The sequence below is a fragment of the Balaenoptera ricei genome, chromosome 3 (genome assembly GCF_028023285.1).
Source record: "Balaenoptera ricei isolate mBalRic1 chromosome 3, mBalRic1.hap2, whole genome shotgun sequence".
In the NCBI taxonomy this organism is placed as follows: Eukaryota; Metazoa; Chordata; class Mammalia; order Artiodactyla; family Balaenopteridae; genus Balaenoptera; species Balaenoptera ricei.
The window spans coordinates 77841311-77857535 of NC_082641.1; the positions used below are offsets into that span (position 1 = coordinate 77841311).

Below are 16225 nucleotides of genomic sequence, written 5' to 3' on the forward strand. Positions count from 1 at the left end.
TGAGACCCCTCCCCAGGTTCTGCAGGTCACAGGGTTCACTCTCCTGTAGTCAAAGAATAATCAGTGGAGAAAGGGTCCTCATACTAAAGACCATCCTTTTAGTAAGAAACACTTATCCCTCACTTCTCAAAATCTTACGAAGGGGGGATGTCCCTTCTTGTGCCAGCTCAGGGGTGTTTAAGGGAACACTTTGCATCCATTGATCCATCCCTCATTTGGACAGGGGGAATTTCTCAGTTAGGTTCAGGACAGTCCAGCAGCCATTGGACCTCACCTGAATGCAAAGAGTTTGGGGTAAATTGGCCTCAAAAGTGGCCTAAGAGGAGGGGCGAGGGAGGGAAGGATTGGAAGCTTGGCATTAGCAGATGCAAACTGTATATATAGGGTGGATAAATGACAAGATCCTACTGTATAGCAAAGGGAACTATATTCAATATCCTGTGATAAACCAGAAAAGAATATGAAAAAGAATATTAATATATGTCAAAAAAAAATGGAATCAGACTATAAAAAAAGGGAAAGTGGCTTAAAGCCACATTGTACCCTCACTAGTGCTACCTGCCTCGGGCTTCCTGGATGGAGAGAAGAACCAGGGCTCCTCTCTGGTTAACCTGTGGTTTATCTATCTGGGACCACCCACATTCTTCCCTTCTGGAGGCAGCCTGAGACCCATCCTTTCCTTCCCTTGCACTCTCTTGCCCTCTCTGGCACTCTCCAAACATTCAGCGACTGTGTTTGTGACTGGGATCATCCAAGTAGTGGGCTAAGGGCACTCAGAGTCAGTTTTGCACGTCCACTCTTGCCACAGAGGGGGGTTGCATTCTAACTGTTGGGGGGCAGCCTGGGTGGCCACAGGTTCCAGCTGAGCTAATTTGGTCTTCCGGGGAGCTGTCAGTCCTCCATTCCTAGAGTGAGTCCTCTGGTCCCCGTAGTCTAACCAGAGTTAGAACCCAGGGCAGATTAGGTTAAAGGTCATCCATCCTCAGCCCTCAGGATGACTTGGAAGAATCATAAGGAAAGGCAGTGCAAAATCCCCACCTTCCCACCTTAAAGACAACTTGTGATTTTATGTACAGACTATTCCAAGTTTCACAAGGCACACGACAGAAAACTAAGAAGGCAGCTGCTCTGCTCTCTCCTGAGAAAGCTCAGCTGCAGGCCTCCAGAGCCTCCAGCCCCGCTGGGTGGGACGGAGGACCCCAAACGAGCAGGAAGAGCCACTAGGAGTAAAATCCCAGGCGCACTAGGCGAGGCCCCCCGAGAGGTTACGCAGAGTTCTGCGCTTTCACTGGCTCTGCGATACCCCTCCATCCCCCCTCCCCTCTTCAGCTCTGCGTAGCTCACCAGAAAAGTCACCTGGGGACAGGAAACATAAATCATGTGTAAATATAGACCCGTGTTTAAATATCACTTATGCTTAAAGGGACCAGGCCAGAATTCTCTTCCACTAATTAGTAAGATTAAATTCTTCCCCTTCAAATGTCCAATGTACTTAATAAGAAAAGATCACTATTAATATAGCAAAGGGATTTTAGTTAAAATATCTCAGCCCAATTCTTTAAAATATTTCCCAGGACCCACTAAAAATTGTTATGGCGCAGTGAATGAGGGAGCATGGCTTTCTCTTACAACCAAATGTCAAGGTAATGGCCTAATGATACCCACTGGGGATATAAATAGTGTGATCTGGGCCACCCTGATCACCCCTGGCTGTTGTTTCCCCTTAAGGGCCATCTTTGGACAACCTTGAATTGGGAAGAATGGCTGTCAGGTGTCCCACTCCAGGGGCCAGTCTGGAAGGGGCAGACTGAAGGCAGTTATTAAAATGAGATACATGCAGGAGATTGAATCACTTGCTTTTTAAAGTAAACCAAAGGAATAGAGCTTTGGCTATGAAGTTTTTGCCTGGTTATTCTTGTTGCTTCCCTCTGCCAACCCCGTGTGCCAACTTCTTGGTGCTCTTTGGATGACAGTCCTTTTTATCCCTGCATATCACACCGAATTACTCAGCAAGGAACAGACAGAAAACAGAAGATTACATGAGAGTCTGCACACTGACGAGGGGGCTGCCAAATCCCTTTCCCCTACTTGGCAGCCAGAACCTGGTGGCACGCCCCAACCCGCTGGGAAACTGGAGAAACTGAACAGCTGAAAAGAAAAACGTCCAGGAGCTAACAGCTGGGTAGTCGGCAGCTAATCATTCATTCATTCACTCATTCATTCATTCAAACACCTAACAGATACTTATGAAGTACCTACTATGTGCAAGCAGTCTTCTTGAGGCTGCAGATACAGCAGTAAATAAACAGACACAAATTCCTGGTCTCAAGGGGTTAGTAGTGAAGACAGATAGTAAATAAAGTAAATAAGCAAATTATACAACATATTAGCTGATAAATGCTATAGAGAAAAAACAAGGAAGAGGGATAGAGAATGCCAAGTGAAATTTTAAATAGGGTGATGTGGGAGGACTTGCTGAGAAGGTGACATTTGAACAAAGGTTCTGTGGTGAAGCCCACCAGTTGACAAGCCCAATTCATGCACACACAAATCTTCCAACCAGGTTTTGGTGCCTCATTCTTAAATATTTACGCACAGCCAGATTGCAAATGTTCAATGCAGAACATTGGAAGATCTTCAAATTTAAGCAGAAACAGAACATAGGAACTCAGAGAGAATGCTGGAATCAGAAGACAGCTTTTTAAAAAGCCCCAACTATAATTAATATCCTTTGAGAGAGAAAAGAAAAGATTGCATCCATAAAACAAGAACAAAAAAATATTAAAAAGGAAACAACTGAGAACAGGGAAAAATTCTTGGAAATAAGAAAAAAATCACAGTTGGAAAAAAACCTCAGTAAAAATGTTTTTAAAAATCTCAATAACCTCAGCAAGGTAAGGTACTGCATTTATGAAGCAAAAACAATTCTAGAAAAAAAAGAAACACTCAAATAATATTGAAGAGCTGTTGAAAGTTAAAAACATTATCAGAAATTAAAAACTTGATAGAAAAACAAGGAGGGGAAAATGAGTAAATCCCTCAGAATAAAACAAAGAAAACAGGAGAGAAAATATAGCAAAAACTAGAGGACAAGTCCAGGAAAGCCAGTATCGGATTGCTAGGAGCTCCAGAAAAAGGACGCAAAGAAAATGGAGGGGAGGAAAGTATCCATAAAATAATCCAATAAAATTTCCAATGGGCCTTTCAAACCTCCAAGTAGCCCCTAAAATAGACCCTCCCCAAGGCACATCACTGTGATATTTCAAAGGGAAGATTTTCTAAGTTTCCAGAATATAAAACAAACAAGAAAACCAAACAGGTCATCAAGAATCAGAACGGCTTCAGAGTTCTTAACAGCAGCACTGAAAGCCAAAGACCATAAGCAGTGTCTTCAGACTTCCAGAGGAAGATGACTTCCAACTAGAAGCTCTATCCAGGTGAACTATCAATCAAATATCAATCAAATAATAATATTTTCAGACAAGCAAGGTTTCAAAAGGTTTACTTCCCATTCTCTTTTCCTTAAAACTTATGGAGGATATATGGTCCTCCAAAATGAACAAGACTAAAAAAGAGAAAGATACAATGTGCTAATTTTCCTTTGACAGCCATTCTCCCCTTCTTTCTTTCTTTTTTTAAAACATTTATTTATTTATTCAAAACAAACAACTGTTTTTTTTGTTGTTGTTGTTGTTTTTCCTGCCCTAGACTGCACCTTTGCTCTGGGAAGGTTTTTTCGGGTTTTTTTTTTAATTAATTAATTTAGTTATTTATGGCTGTGTTGGGTCTTAGTTTCTGTGCGAGGGCTTTCTCTAGTTGCGGCAAGCAGAGGCCACTCTTCATCGCGGTGTGCGGGCCTCTCACTATCGTGGCCTCTCTTGTTGCGGAGCACAGGCTCCAGACGCACAGGCTCAGTAGTTGTGGCTCATGGGCCTAGTTGCTCCACGGCACATGGGATCTTCCCAGACCGTGTCCCCTGCATTGGCAGGCGGATTCTTAAGCACTGCGCCACCAGGGAAGCCCCAAACAACTTTTTATTGAAGTTTAGTTGATTTATAATGTTGTGTTAGTTTCAGGTATACAGCAAAATCATTCATTTATATACATATATATATGTTCTTTTTCAGATTCTTTTGCATTATAGGTTATTATAAGATACTGAGTATAGTTCCCTCTGCTATACAGTAGGTCCTTGTTTATGTATTTTATGTATAGTAGGGTGTATCTGTTACTCCCAAACTCCTAATTTTCTTTCAATGTACACCTCCCTGAGTTTTAGCTGGGCAAGGGGCTTCCCAGCAGGGACACCACGGCCTAGTGTCACCCACAGCTAACTTCTGGGCAATGGGATATGAGCAGAAGTGGTGCACACAACCCCTGGGTTGATTGTGATTTCAGAGAGCAAAGCCACCTGCTTGCCTCTGAACTCTTACAAGAGAAATAAGCTTCTGTCTTTATGTTTTTGTTACAGCACTTTAGCTATAACAAATACTTATGGGGTGTGGGAAACAGGAGATCCAACTCAGGATGGAGAGCAATGGAATCCCCAGGATGACAGTGAAGGGAGATCCCAGGAAGAGAGCTGTGCTCTGACGTGGACAGCAAACAGTCCAGATTGGAGCAGTGAAATGCCCCATGTTGAGAGCTCAACTGTTGTCTTTTTTTTTTTTTTTTTTTAACTTGGGGTGAGAATGCTTAAATGAGCCTGAAGCAGATCGTTATCTGAACTTAGTTTGCCTTGTGCTGATGACATTTCTGTTCTCCATGCCACAACCTTGGCTAGTTGAGGGGGTACGGGCTTGCCACACTGCTATGGACGTGGTGTGCTTGGACCTGTTCCTGAAAGCTGGAGGCTGGGGCCACGGAAGCCGAAAATGCAGAGCAGCCCATTTCCATGACATATTTCTGGGGGATGCCCAGTACCTGTTCATACAATAACCTCCCCAGTATGGGTTGCCCAGTGTTTCCAAAGACTCATTTGGGAATACCCCTTTGGTAAACTCCCAGGGAAACAGAAGCTAATCTATGACTCAGAGCCTCTGTTCAGCTTATCTTCTCCTGAGGCCCTTCATCTGATGGTGAGAATACTGCCCTTTCCTTACACAGCTAGGTTGGTGTTTGCTATTGCTTTTCAAAACTAAAATGTATTGCTGAGGGATATTGTAGGAAGTAAAACTATAAAGGATCAGAATGATTACAACAAAATGAACTAGAGATCATCTCTGTGAAGGGAAGAAGGGGATACATTGGGAGGGGGCACATGGGCCTCTACAGTACGGTTTTTTTTTTTTTTTTTTTATCTTTTGGCATGTGGGATCTTGGACCACCAGGGAAGTCCTGGGCCTCTAAGGTCCTTTATCAGTACTCTGGAAGCACGCTGTTATATGGGTGCTTTACTTCTTAACTATGGAAGCAGATACATGGGTGTTCATTTAAATAGAACTATGCATTCTATATATTCTTATATATGTCTAATACATTTTACAGTATTTCTAAATAGCTTAAATACCTATGAAACTGATAAATGTGTGGCCAGGACTGGGGTTTGAGAGGGGTGGAGTAGTGTTGTTTGACATTTTAAACCACATGCATGTATTGCTTTGATAAAATAGAACCTCTGTGCTAGAAACTGGGCATATGAAGGTTTTTACGTCGAGGCTACTGCCTTTGAGTATTTCTGAATATGGCAAGAGACCAGTACAGATGATTAACTGCAATACAGCCTGATGTTTTAAGATTACAGAAGAAGGAGCAATGACTTTTTTTAGTCAAGAGGCAGTGAGAGGAGAGGGTAGGTCCAGAGGGGAGAGTCTGTAAATCAGGCCTTGAAGGCAGGGTTTGAAAGAAGAACAAAGGATAAGAAAGGGTATCTCAGGAGGAAGGAACACAATGAGCGAGGACATAGAAATGTGAAAGAAAGAGCAGGCAGGTGGTCTGGAGGTGATCAGGGACTGTACAGTTTGCACACTGCACAGCCTCCAGGGGTGGCATTCATAGTGTTGTGCAGTGTGTAACCTACTCGATCATCCACAGCCATCTGGTTGAAGGGAGTGGTTAGGGTGCATAAGGGAAGGGAGAGGAAGCCAAAAGTACGAGAGTATTAGGAGAGAAACAGGCAAATGGAATGTGAAAAAGACTATTATTGAGTCCTAAACATTATTCGGTAGGCTAGTGTTGACATATTCAAATTATGAAATTTACAAAATTATACCAACCGTTTATACTTAATGAAGGACAATGGCATGTGCCTGCAGGGGATGAACCTGAAAAAACTTTAAGTTGGTATATTCTGCAATAATCACATTCCTTAAGGTCTTGAGAACGTAGAAAAGAATTGGACAAAAATCACTGTGTGATCCATGGGTACTTCTTTATTAGAGAAGAAATTAACCATCCATACTACAGACTTACAGAGGGAAATTAACTTAATCTTGCAATTCTAGAGCAACCTTCACAATAAGGAATTCTTAAGCTTTCATAGCGTGAGGGGGAAAGAAAGGAGAGAGAGAAAATCATTTAGAACAGAGTTTCCCAAATTTGGCTACTTTCACAGACATATTCTTGGAGGTGGGGTTACAAGTTTTCTATGTAACATTTAAAATTTTATGTTTTACTTTTGTTTATAAACAAATTAATACACACTTGTTCAGGATTCCCTGGACAACCATCTTACGTAACAGAGTGTTGCCACGTGATCGTAGCATCTGCATTTATACCTCTGATCCCTGTGGCCCAAAATGAAGACCAACCGTGCTTAACTTTTCAGTGCGTCTCTCAGACTGCGTGCTCAGACCCTTCATGGAATTGTTGAATATTTCCTATGAGATCTATGAGTTGTCACGGTTCAGAACACTGGTTCACGGCAGTGATTCTCGCAGTAGGAGGGGGTAGGAGGTGGGGTGGGGATGGCGGCTAGGGAGACACCCTTTGAAAAAGCAGATTCAAAATATCTATTGATTTCATAATACAAATTCTATAAAGTCAAACTCAACAAAATAATCTTTGGACAGTAGCAGAAAACCAACTCTAGATTCGACCCAGGAGGTCTGGGATATACTTGGTTGAGAAACACTGGTGTTGAGGTAGAGGAGCCCCAGCACGTGGAGAACACGTAGTAAGGAACACGTGCCAAAGACAAGGAACATCTTTTGGGTCAGTGAGTGAATCCTAAGCATATCTTGTCTTTTTGGAAACCAAAGGGCCAATCCACAAGAAACCCAAGACATCCATCGAACTTCTCAGACCTGTTGTTTTGGGCAAGTTGGTCCCCTTTTAATACTGAGTCAAAAGAAGAAAAAGCTGTTTTTGCCCCCAGAATGCCCCCCACCCACTTTATTTGCGTTAACATATTTCAAACTTTTAAGTAAACAGTTGCTGTAGCTGGGTAAACGTAGCCCCAGGTCCATCCACCAGGAAGTGCTGTCATTATCGGCAATGCCATCCAGCTCTCAAGGGGGATATCCGCCTGGGGTCTGTTCTGCTAGGAAAAAATACAAAGAATTGGATTTTCTTGGAAAAGATCAATTCCTCTCATTTCCCTTTCATTACCAGAACACTTACTCTTGCTGTTTAAGCATAATCGGTTACAGATGGCCTTGAGATGCAAGTTGCCAGTAGAATACTGAGAGCATAATATGCTGAAGGGCAATGCAGATAAAGAGACCTGGGGAATATGGCGGACTCTAGTGCCCACGCCAGCATAGAGGCAGCTGGGGAAATGGTGTTTCCCACCTTCCCAGGAAAGTCGTAAGTTTTCTTTCATTCTCATCTAAGCCTAAATTGCTAAAGAGTGTTCCAGAAAAGCAAACATTTGGCACAGCAGTTAATTGGGTTTTGAGTGCTCTCCTGCATGGGGTGAGGCCAGAAAGCTAACCCAAACAGACACAGTGTTTATTTGAGGGGATGATGTTGTATAATTGTGATGAAAAGTTTATAACATTGACTAATTTATTTCAAGGGATTCAGTTGCATTTTTCAGACCTTGTTTTTTCACTTCATGTTGCTATTCTGAGTAACCACCACAAATTATATGTACTCATTGCTCAAGGGTTAATTATTAATTAGTGGGCAATAAATACTCCTCAAAGAACATTTTAATTTGAACCCCTTTCTCCTTTGGCTAAAACAAACGAGTCTTTCCACCTGTGAGTCAGTGCAATTGGCCTGCTTAGAAGCTAGCTTGCACTAACAAGAGCTGGGGGGAGGGGAGTCCATCAGACCCCAAAGGTATCTTGATTTCTTTCTGAAGAATTCATCACCCTATGGTTTTCCATTCAGTCAAAGATCTCCTTTAGGTTACAATTTTAGAAAACTCTGTTTTGTCATTTGGGAAGCCAATTAGATTGAATTGATTTGCAGGGTGAACACAGGTAAAGCAAAAATTACCTTGATTTCACATTGCACTTAGAATAATCTAGGTTGCTTACCATGGCCTGTGTGCTCTGGTCCCTGCCCACATTTGTTACTACTTTTCCTTCTTTCTGCGCTTCACTCAGTCTGCGCTTGCTTGCTTTCAGTTCCTTGAATATTCCATACTTGTCACCTCAGGGCCTTTGTACTCACTATTATTCCTTCTGCCTGAAAAGCCCTTCTGCTTCAGCTGTACATGGCCGTCTCCTTGTTGTCAATCAGGTCTCAGCTCAACCAGCCCCTCTGAAAAAGGCCTTCCCTTACCACATTAGCTTAATTTGCTCCCCATCCCCCTGCCATGTTCTATCAAATTATTCATTTGTTTCAGGAATTATCTACTTACTTGTTTTTGATCCGTCTACCTCTCTAGAATATAAGTTCCATGTTATCTTTTTGTTCATCTCTGTATTCCCAGTGTCTCGTACAGTGTCTGGCACATAGTAAGTGCTAAATAAATATTTGTTAAATGAAGATTGAGTGAAAAGCTTTCCTCCCATTGATGAAATGAATCCATTTGTAAAAGGAAACTCATACATGACGTCACAGTTCCTCAAATCACCCCAGATCATTCTTTCCCTAGCCAGAGTGCCTTCCTAGATTGTAATAAAACGTGGCAGTAGAATTCCACCATCTCCCAGTGCTCCTGGCCCAGCGTCCCACCTGTCACTCACCTATAATTATTGTAGAGCTCCAATTTGCTTTAGCCGTGTCAACAGCTCCCCTTTCGCATGCATATTTACTAGTTCATTGCATCCACCTATGCACTCTTGACCGATGAAGACCCGAGGTACCTAAAAAAGCAAACAAGCCAGGACATTTAGAGAACATCATTATTAGATTAGACATTTTATCCTTCCTCTAAATATTTCCCATGATCCAAAGCTTTTTCAGATCACTTCACAACCTCCTCATGTATACTCTTTCAGGGCAGAACTTTATTATAAGCATAAAATTATTCATTCAAGAACCTTCTTAAGCCAAGATGCTTTTCAAATAGAATGTTCTGTGTGTGTGTGAGATTGTCTAACTTGTCAAAGGGATTTAAAAATTTTACTCTATGTTTCAGGGAAAGAGTTTTGGTTGGCCGCAGCTGGACCACCCTGATTGAATTCTGGTTTCTCTACAGCTGGGACCACACCTGAGCCCTTAAACTGAGTCATGGCAACCAGGAAGGAGTCTGTCTCTAAGTACAGCTGGAAAAGTATTTGCATCAGTTCTCTGTCCCTGATTTTAGACTCACAGTTTATTAGAGTCGTCTCTCTCGTCTGTGAGCTCTGTCCTCAGCTGGGGAAGGGGTGGTGGTGTCTGAATCTCCTTCTCTAATACCTGGCCCATCATAAGATGTTTAAGTGCTGCAGCCCTGGGAGCAAGGACATGCATCTGCTTTGGTTTCACACCTGGCATGGGTGGGTGGCCCAGGGCCAGCCAGGCTGACACAGTCATTCTACCCGCTGAACGTGTTCATCTTGAGTCAAACTCAGGCTCCCTCCCTGCTGCTAGGTAAGGCGTGTTCCAGGATTCTAGAGGGCTCTTGGAAGGAGGAGAGAGGAGGAAGTCTTTTCACTGTGGCTCAGGCAAATTCCAGGCCAGGGGTGTTACAGAAAGGCTGACTGGCAGTGAAGAAACAAGCACAATGCGGGTACCCTGAGTGGTCAGGAGCAAGCAGGTCCTCTCCCAGAACACTAGGAACATACCAGAAGGGGCAGGACAGGTGAAAGACAGAAGGCAGCAAGAATATTTTCAAAGCTTTTGACTTTCCTCAGAAGGCATAGTAATTCAGATGCATTTTTAAATTGAGGTATAGTTGATGTACAAGTTTCAGGTGTACAACACAGTAATTCACAATTTTTATAAATTATATTCCACTTATTATAAAATATTGGCTATATTCTCTGTGTTGTACAACATATTCTTGTAGCTTATTTTATACATAATAGTTTGTACCTCTTAATCTCCTACCCCTGTATTGCCCCTCTTCCCTTCCCTCTCTCCACTGGTAACCTCTAATTTGTTCTCTATATCTGTGAGTCTGCTTCTTTTTTGTTATATTCACTAGTTTGTTGTATTTTTTTAGATTCCACATGTAAGTGATATTATACAGTATTTGTCCTTCTCTGTCTGACTTATTTCACTTAGCATAATACCCTCTAGGTCCATCCATGTTGTTGCAAATGGCATTATTTCATTCTTTTTATGGCTGAGTAATATTCCATTATATATATATATATATATATATATATATACCCCATCTTCTTTATCCATTCATCTGTTCATGGACACTTAGGTGACTTCCATACCTTGGAAACTGTCAATAATGCTGCTATGAACATTGGGGTGCATGTTCAGATGAAATTTTTTTTTTTAAGTGTGAGAGTTGAGAAAAAGGGCCGGATTATTTCAGTAAGTCCTTACCTTATTTTTATTAAGAAGAGGGTCTGGGTGGAAGTACGCTTTAAAAATTAAGGCCCCAAATTGAAAGGATCCTGCACTCCATTGCCATGGCTATTTCCTATGTCCCGAGAGTGGGGAAGAGCACACAGGACTGTGTTCCAGCAAGAAAGCCTGGTAATGTCCTCCTCAGTCACAGAAGGTGACGCCTGTCCCACCTGCACTGCACGCCTGTGTGGGGACTTTGCAAATGGAAGCGCCATCAAGGCAACATTGCTTTTTTACTAGCTGAAAGAATATGCAGAAATATGAGGTCAGAAACCTAACTTTCCCCCTGGATCTGGCCATTATTTTAGGGAAAATAAAGCACCTCTCAAATTGTTGGGGGCCTTTTGGCTTCTATCTCCCCAGGAACAGTTGGCTGTGGTCAGTTGCAATGGTAAATAAAACAGAATCCTAATGTAATTCTAATGTAATTCTAATACAGGGCTCCTTCTGTTGAAGCCATTACCTAAAGGAGTAAAACTCATCTGAGCTTTAAATAAGGATGAGATGTATTCATTCTTGAACTTCTGTTATTTTCAGAAAGAACTGAGCAATGGTCACTCCTCTTGCCACTTGCCACATCTCCACCTTTGGCCAGGGTGCTGGCCCAGGGGGTTTGAGTTCAGTTATTTGGAGAGAAGGCCCTGAGGAGTAAGGAGTCTTCTCCTTAGATAGCTGTTCTCAAACTTGAACCCTGCATCAGAACTGCAGAGGGCTTGTTAAAACATAGGTTTCTACTCCTTCCCCGCACATTTCTGATACAGGAGATCCGGGTTGGGGCTCAAGAATGTGCATTTTGACAAGTTCCCAGGTGATGCTGACTCTCAGGGGTCACATCTGCAAACCACTGGTTGGCACTGATAGTGGTTCATTCCTCCTGCGGTAACTGAGGCTTTGGGAACCCACAGCTCTACAGCAGCCCCCAGCCACCTGAGGCAGGCCCTGAAACATGATCAGGGCGGAGTTCTGTGCAGACCATCTGGCTACAAACTGGCTTGCCTGAGGGCTGAAAGGCCCCGTTGCCCTTACACCCACCCTCTAGGCTAGGCAACAGTTGGCTGTGGTCAGTGTGATCAGTTGGCAGCAGGACAGTGTGGGAGGCTGTGGTGACAAAACAGGAAGCTGCTGATGCAGCTGAGGAAGGGAGACTCGTCCTCTGTGCCCTCCCCTCCTGGCCCATCCGCCTCTTCGGAGGAACTTGAGTCTGTTACTGCCAAGAAGCAGAGAACTGCCACCATAAAAGCAAGCGTGGGAATTCTGGGGCCCTTCCCCTCCTGGAGCTTTCCGCAGCCCCGGCTGCAGCCAGGTGGCATCTCCTGCACTCCGGTGTTACACAGAGGCTCCCGACGCTCTGCAGCACCTCCTTGGCTACTCCCTGGTACAAGACACCATCTTTCCTTATCTGAATTACTGCTCTAGCCTCCAGAGGTCTCCCAGCTTCAACCCTCACCCTGGCCTTCCTGTCTTCTCTTCCCCCACAGCCACTGGAGCGACCCTTTCAAAATCAAGTCAGATAGGGTTATTCCTCTGCTCAAAACCCTTCAGTGGCATCTCATCTCCTGTCACAAGCACACTCCGTGTGATAGCTTGAAAGGCTTCGCCAACCTGTACCGCGTGATCTCTCGGACCTCATCTCCTCCTAACTCATAATGTTCCACCCATACAGGCCTCCTTGCCAGGCATACTTCTACCCCAGGACCTTAGCACTTGCTGTTCCCACTGCATGAAATGCCCTACCCCTACATTTCTGCATGCCTTGATCCCTCACTCCCTTTAGAGATCTACTAAAATCAGTGAGGCCCTGATGACTCCATTTAAAACTGTACCTTGCTGCCTACAGCCTACCTGCCTTTCCTGCCTGTTTTTTTCTCCATAGCACACATCACTTACCACCTTCCAACATACTATTTTATTAATTGCATTTACTAGAATGTAAGTTCCACAAAGGCAGGAATTTTTGTTTGTTCTCTTCATGGCAGTATTTCCAATGTCCAGAAAAGTGCCTAGTATAGTAGGTGCTTAAAAATATTTGTTGTATCTAGCAAAATTATCCTTCAAAAGCAAAGGAGAAAAAGATTTTCTCACACAAACAAAAAATGAGGGAATTTGTTGCCCAAAGATCTGCCTCGTAAGGAACGTTAAAAGACGTTCTTCAGAGAGAAGGAAAATGATAGAGGTCAGAAACTTGGATTTACATAAAGAAAGAACACTAGGGAAAGGAATAAGTGAAGGCACTGATCTAGGAGCTGTGGCTATAGCGAAACCAAAACCAGTTTCTCCAAGTACATGGCCTGATAGAAGGCCTATGTTTCTGTAATCAATCAAGTCTCTCTGGGCTCCTACTATTTGCACAGCACACAGGCATCACAGGATAAGCAAGATAGCGACAGCTCTCAAGGTTTCCAGTCTCTTCTAATAGAAACCCTTCACTGTTCGGGATCATGAAGTTTACAACTTCAAAGGGTTTGTTCTTCTCCTTGGAGGAATGGCATTCAGGACTCAAGAACCTGTGAAAAGTATTTTGAAAAATTCAAAAACAAACATAAAAGACCACTAGAAGAAAAAGTGTTGCTTTACAATGAATTGAAAAAAAAGTTGTTGAATGAATGCCTGAAGAGGTTTGTTTTTCCTGCTAGAGAATAGGTGCTGCCGGGCTGAAAGATGTAGCTCCCAAACCTGGTTGCAAATTAGAATTACCTTTTTATTTTTTTGACAGGAGATGAACTCTGTTTTCACTTCCAGATTTTTTGAGGTATAACTGACAAATAAATATGTGTGTATTTAAGGTGTACAATGTCATGGTTTGATACACATATACTACATTAAGAAATGATTACCGCAATCAAGTTAATTAACATACCCATAACCTCACAGCTACCATTTGCATGTGTGTGTGGTGAGAACACTTAAGATCTAATCTCGTAGCAAATTGCAAGCACATTATACAGTATTACTAACTATACAGTATTACTAACTATAGTCACCATGCTGGACGTTACATCTCCAGAACTTATTCATCTTATAACCCAATGTTTGTATCCATGTCCTAGGGGTCTTTAAAACTACTGATGCCGGGCTGCCACCTCCCATATTGTGATTTAATTGGCATGCGGTGTGACTAGGGCATTGGGAAGGTTTTTTTTAAAAGCTCTTCAGGTGATTCTGATGAGCAGTAACATTTGGGAACCGCTGGCCCAGAGGAATGCCTCACAGCGGGGGCCACAGGCGTACTTACACTGCCCTTTCCCTCCTTCCAGAGACGAGGGTCCTCAGCTCACAGCAGGGGCCCTGGAAGCAATGGGGTATAGCGTGTTTTGCCTCTTTCTGCACCAGAAGGCTGATTTCTGACTGGAGAGGTGGGGAGAACAGCCTCCCAGGCTTTACACTGAGAAGCCGGAAAAAACACGGTAAGTCAAACTAAACCTGAGCTAGGATATGTGCTTCTGCAAACGCTGTGTCCTAGAATGTGCGTCCTGAAAGGGAGTTTGGGTGAGCTGGTGGGACGGGACTCACCACCATGCCCCTGCCCCAGCACCTGAGCTGATGCTGGTGATCTGGTTGGCTGGCTATCTCGTCGGGAAGCCGTGGGTGCTGAGGAAGAGGAAGGCTTTTCACATAGGGGACAGCGGTTCTTAGGGTCCCACTGTCTACTCATAGCAAAAAGGGATGTAGAGGTCACCTCCTCCAGTCTGGTGCTGCAGCCAGGAGGTCCCTGAGAGTCACGGAGCTGGTGACTTACCAGGATCACACAGCAAACCATTGCGAGAGCCATCCGGAACTCTGGCCTCTGGACTCCCTAACAGGCCTGGAAACATCCCATAATTTAGATTAAGGAGCAATAAGGAGCCGTTAGATTTTTCCAGTGGGAGGAGTTGGATGAAATATGGAAGAATGAGCGATTTAGGTGAAGGTTAAAGAGAGCCTAGAGAAAAGATGGAAGGACAGCAAATCCCACTTGGCCCTGTGAACGCAGAGCAAAGAGTGCACGCGATTCTTGCACAACAACAGAAATGTACCGATCACACTTGGCCCCTGCATCCCTCCTTCCACCCCAGCCCTGCAAGCGCAGACTGTCAGTGCTTAAAACAAAGACTCCAGATAGCTCCCCAGTGACTCCTGGGCAGCTGCTGGGCCCGCTGCCCCTGACGCCCAACACAATCCGCTGTGCTCCCTCCTCTGATGTGAGAGCGCCGTTGGCCGAAGTCCAGCCGCCCATTCAAGGAAGCAGTGTCCTCTCTCAGGCGCCCTCCCCCACCTGCACAGCCCTCCAGCCGCCTGGAGTGACAGACAGAGCCCTAGCGGTGTCCTAGAGAAAGGCACAGGCGTACCACGTTCACAGCCCCGACAAGAAAAAGGAATCTGGGAGCCTTCTCCCCAGCCTTTTAGAAGGAAACCCCAGGCTCACCGTTCTGGCTCCTGTGAGCTGTTGCAAATAGTCTTGAATCTCGTTGGTGTCACCGTGGGCTGTGATATCGACAAATTCCAAAAGCCCTTGTTTGAAGGGCAAGTGGCTGAGGAGCTCCTGGGCCCTTCTGCTGTAGGGGCAGGTGGGCTTGATGAACACAACTACCTTCCCAGGCTGGATTTTGCTGTTCACAAACGCTTGAGCCATGCTCACAGGCTGCTATCTCCTGGGGAGGAAACCTCGATTGCAGGTATTGCTTGGGAGTAAAGCGGGGCCCGGCCAGCTGGCTCTCATTTAAAGGAACCTCCCTGGAGGAGGAGTTTGCCCGGTAGCGCGCTCGATTTTTAAAGGGCCAGTCCTGAAGTCGTTTCAGTCTGGAGTGATTCAGCAGCTAGAGCTTCGGAGGAACGCCCGCTGGTATGTCATCATCAGTAGCTATGTCCAGGCTGTCATTGTCCTCAGCCCCTTCAGGAGCGCCTGCTCTTGGGAAGAGAACAGAGTCAAGTCACTCTCTGGGGAAGCAGAAAGCGTGCAGACCAGCCCCAGGGAGGGGGCGGAGCAGACAGTCAAACCTTTGTTGTCTCTGAGACACAGTTTCTAAAAACATAGGCAGACAGAATCATTCAAGAAACAGAATGCGCTGAAATCTCTTTAGAAGAAGTGAAATTCAGATGGTGACTTTGTGTCCCGTCTTGCTTGGCCTGCACTGTTTGCCGTTGTCACTGTTTAGTGGAATTAGCTCCCCACTTTTAAACATCTGGAGATTTCACAAAAGAACCTGGACCCGCGACCTCTCTCTGAAAGGTCAGGTCGTCTTCATTTGTGGCAGCAGCTGGGGCTGAGTTGTTGTTCTTTGGGTAGGGCAGACAGCGGCTCAGGTAGGCCACTGCCCGCCCCTCGCCGGGCTGGCTCACGCCTTCCAGACCCCTGCTGTTCGTCCCTAAGCATTTGAGTTTGTGACCCTTGAACTGCACTTTA

At 44.4% G+C, this 16225-nt stretch overlaps 1 protein-coding gene across 1 annotated transcript; it reads right to left on the reverse strand.

Moving 5' to 3' along the window:
• Window positions 1-6353: 6353 nt before the first annotated feature.
• GLRX (glutaredoxin) lies at window positions 6354-15552 on the reverse strand. The gene is made up of 3 exons (XM_059916802.1): window positions 15248-15552; window positions 9081-9200; window positions 6354-7477 (listed from the first exon to the last, which is right to left on the reverse strand). The coding sequence occupies exons 1-2, from the start codon at window positions 15452-15454 to the stop codon at window positions 9087-9089; spliced, it is 321 nt and encodes a 106-aa protein (XP_059772785.1). The 5' UTR covers window positions 15455-15552; the 3' UTR covers window positions 6354-7477; window positions 9081-9086.
• Window positions 15553-16225: the final 673 nt, after the last annotated feature.

Excerpts from the sequence above, each read along its gene's own strand:
- GLRX (XM_059916802.1), bottom strand. The coding sequence starts at position 15,454 with ATGGCTCAAGCGTTTGTGAACAGCAAAATCCAGCCTGGGAAGGTAGTT. Across the intron at positions 9,201-15,247 it reads AGCTCACAGGAGCCAGAACG|GTACCTCGGGTCTTCATCGG; the intron begins GTGAGCCTGGGG and ends TTGCTTTTTTAG.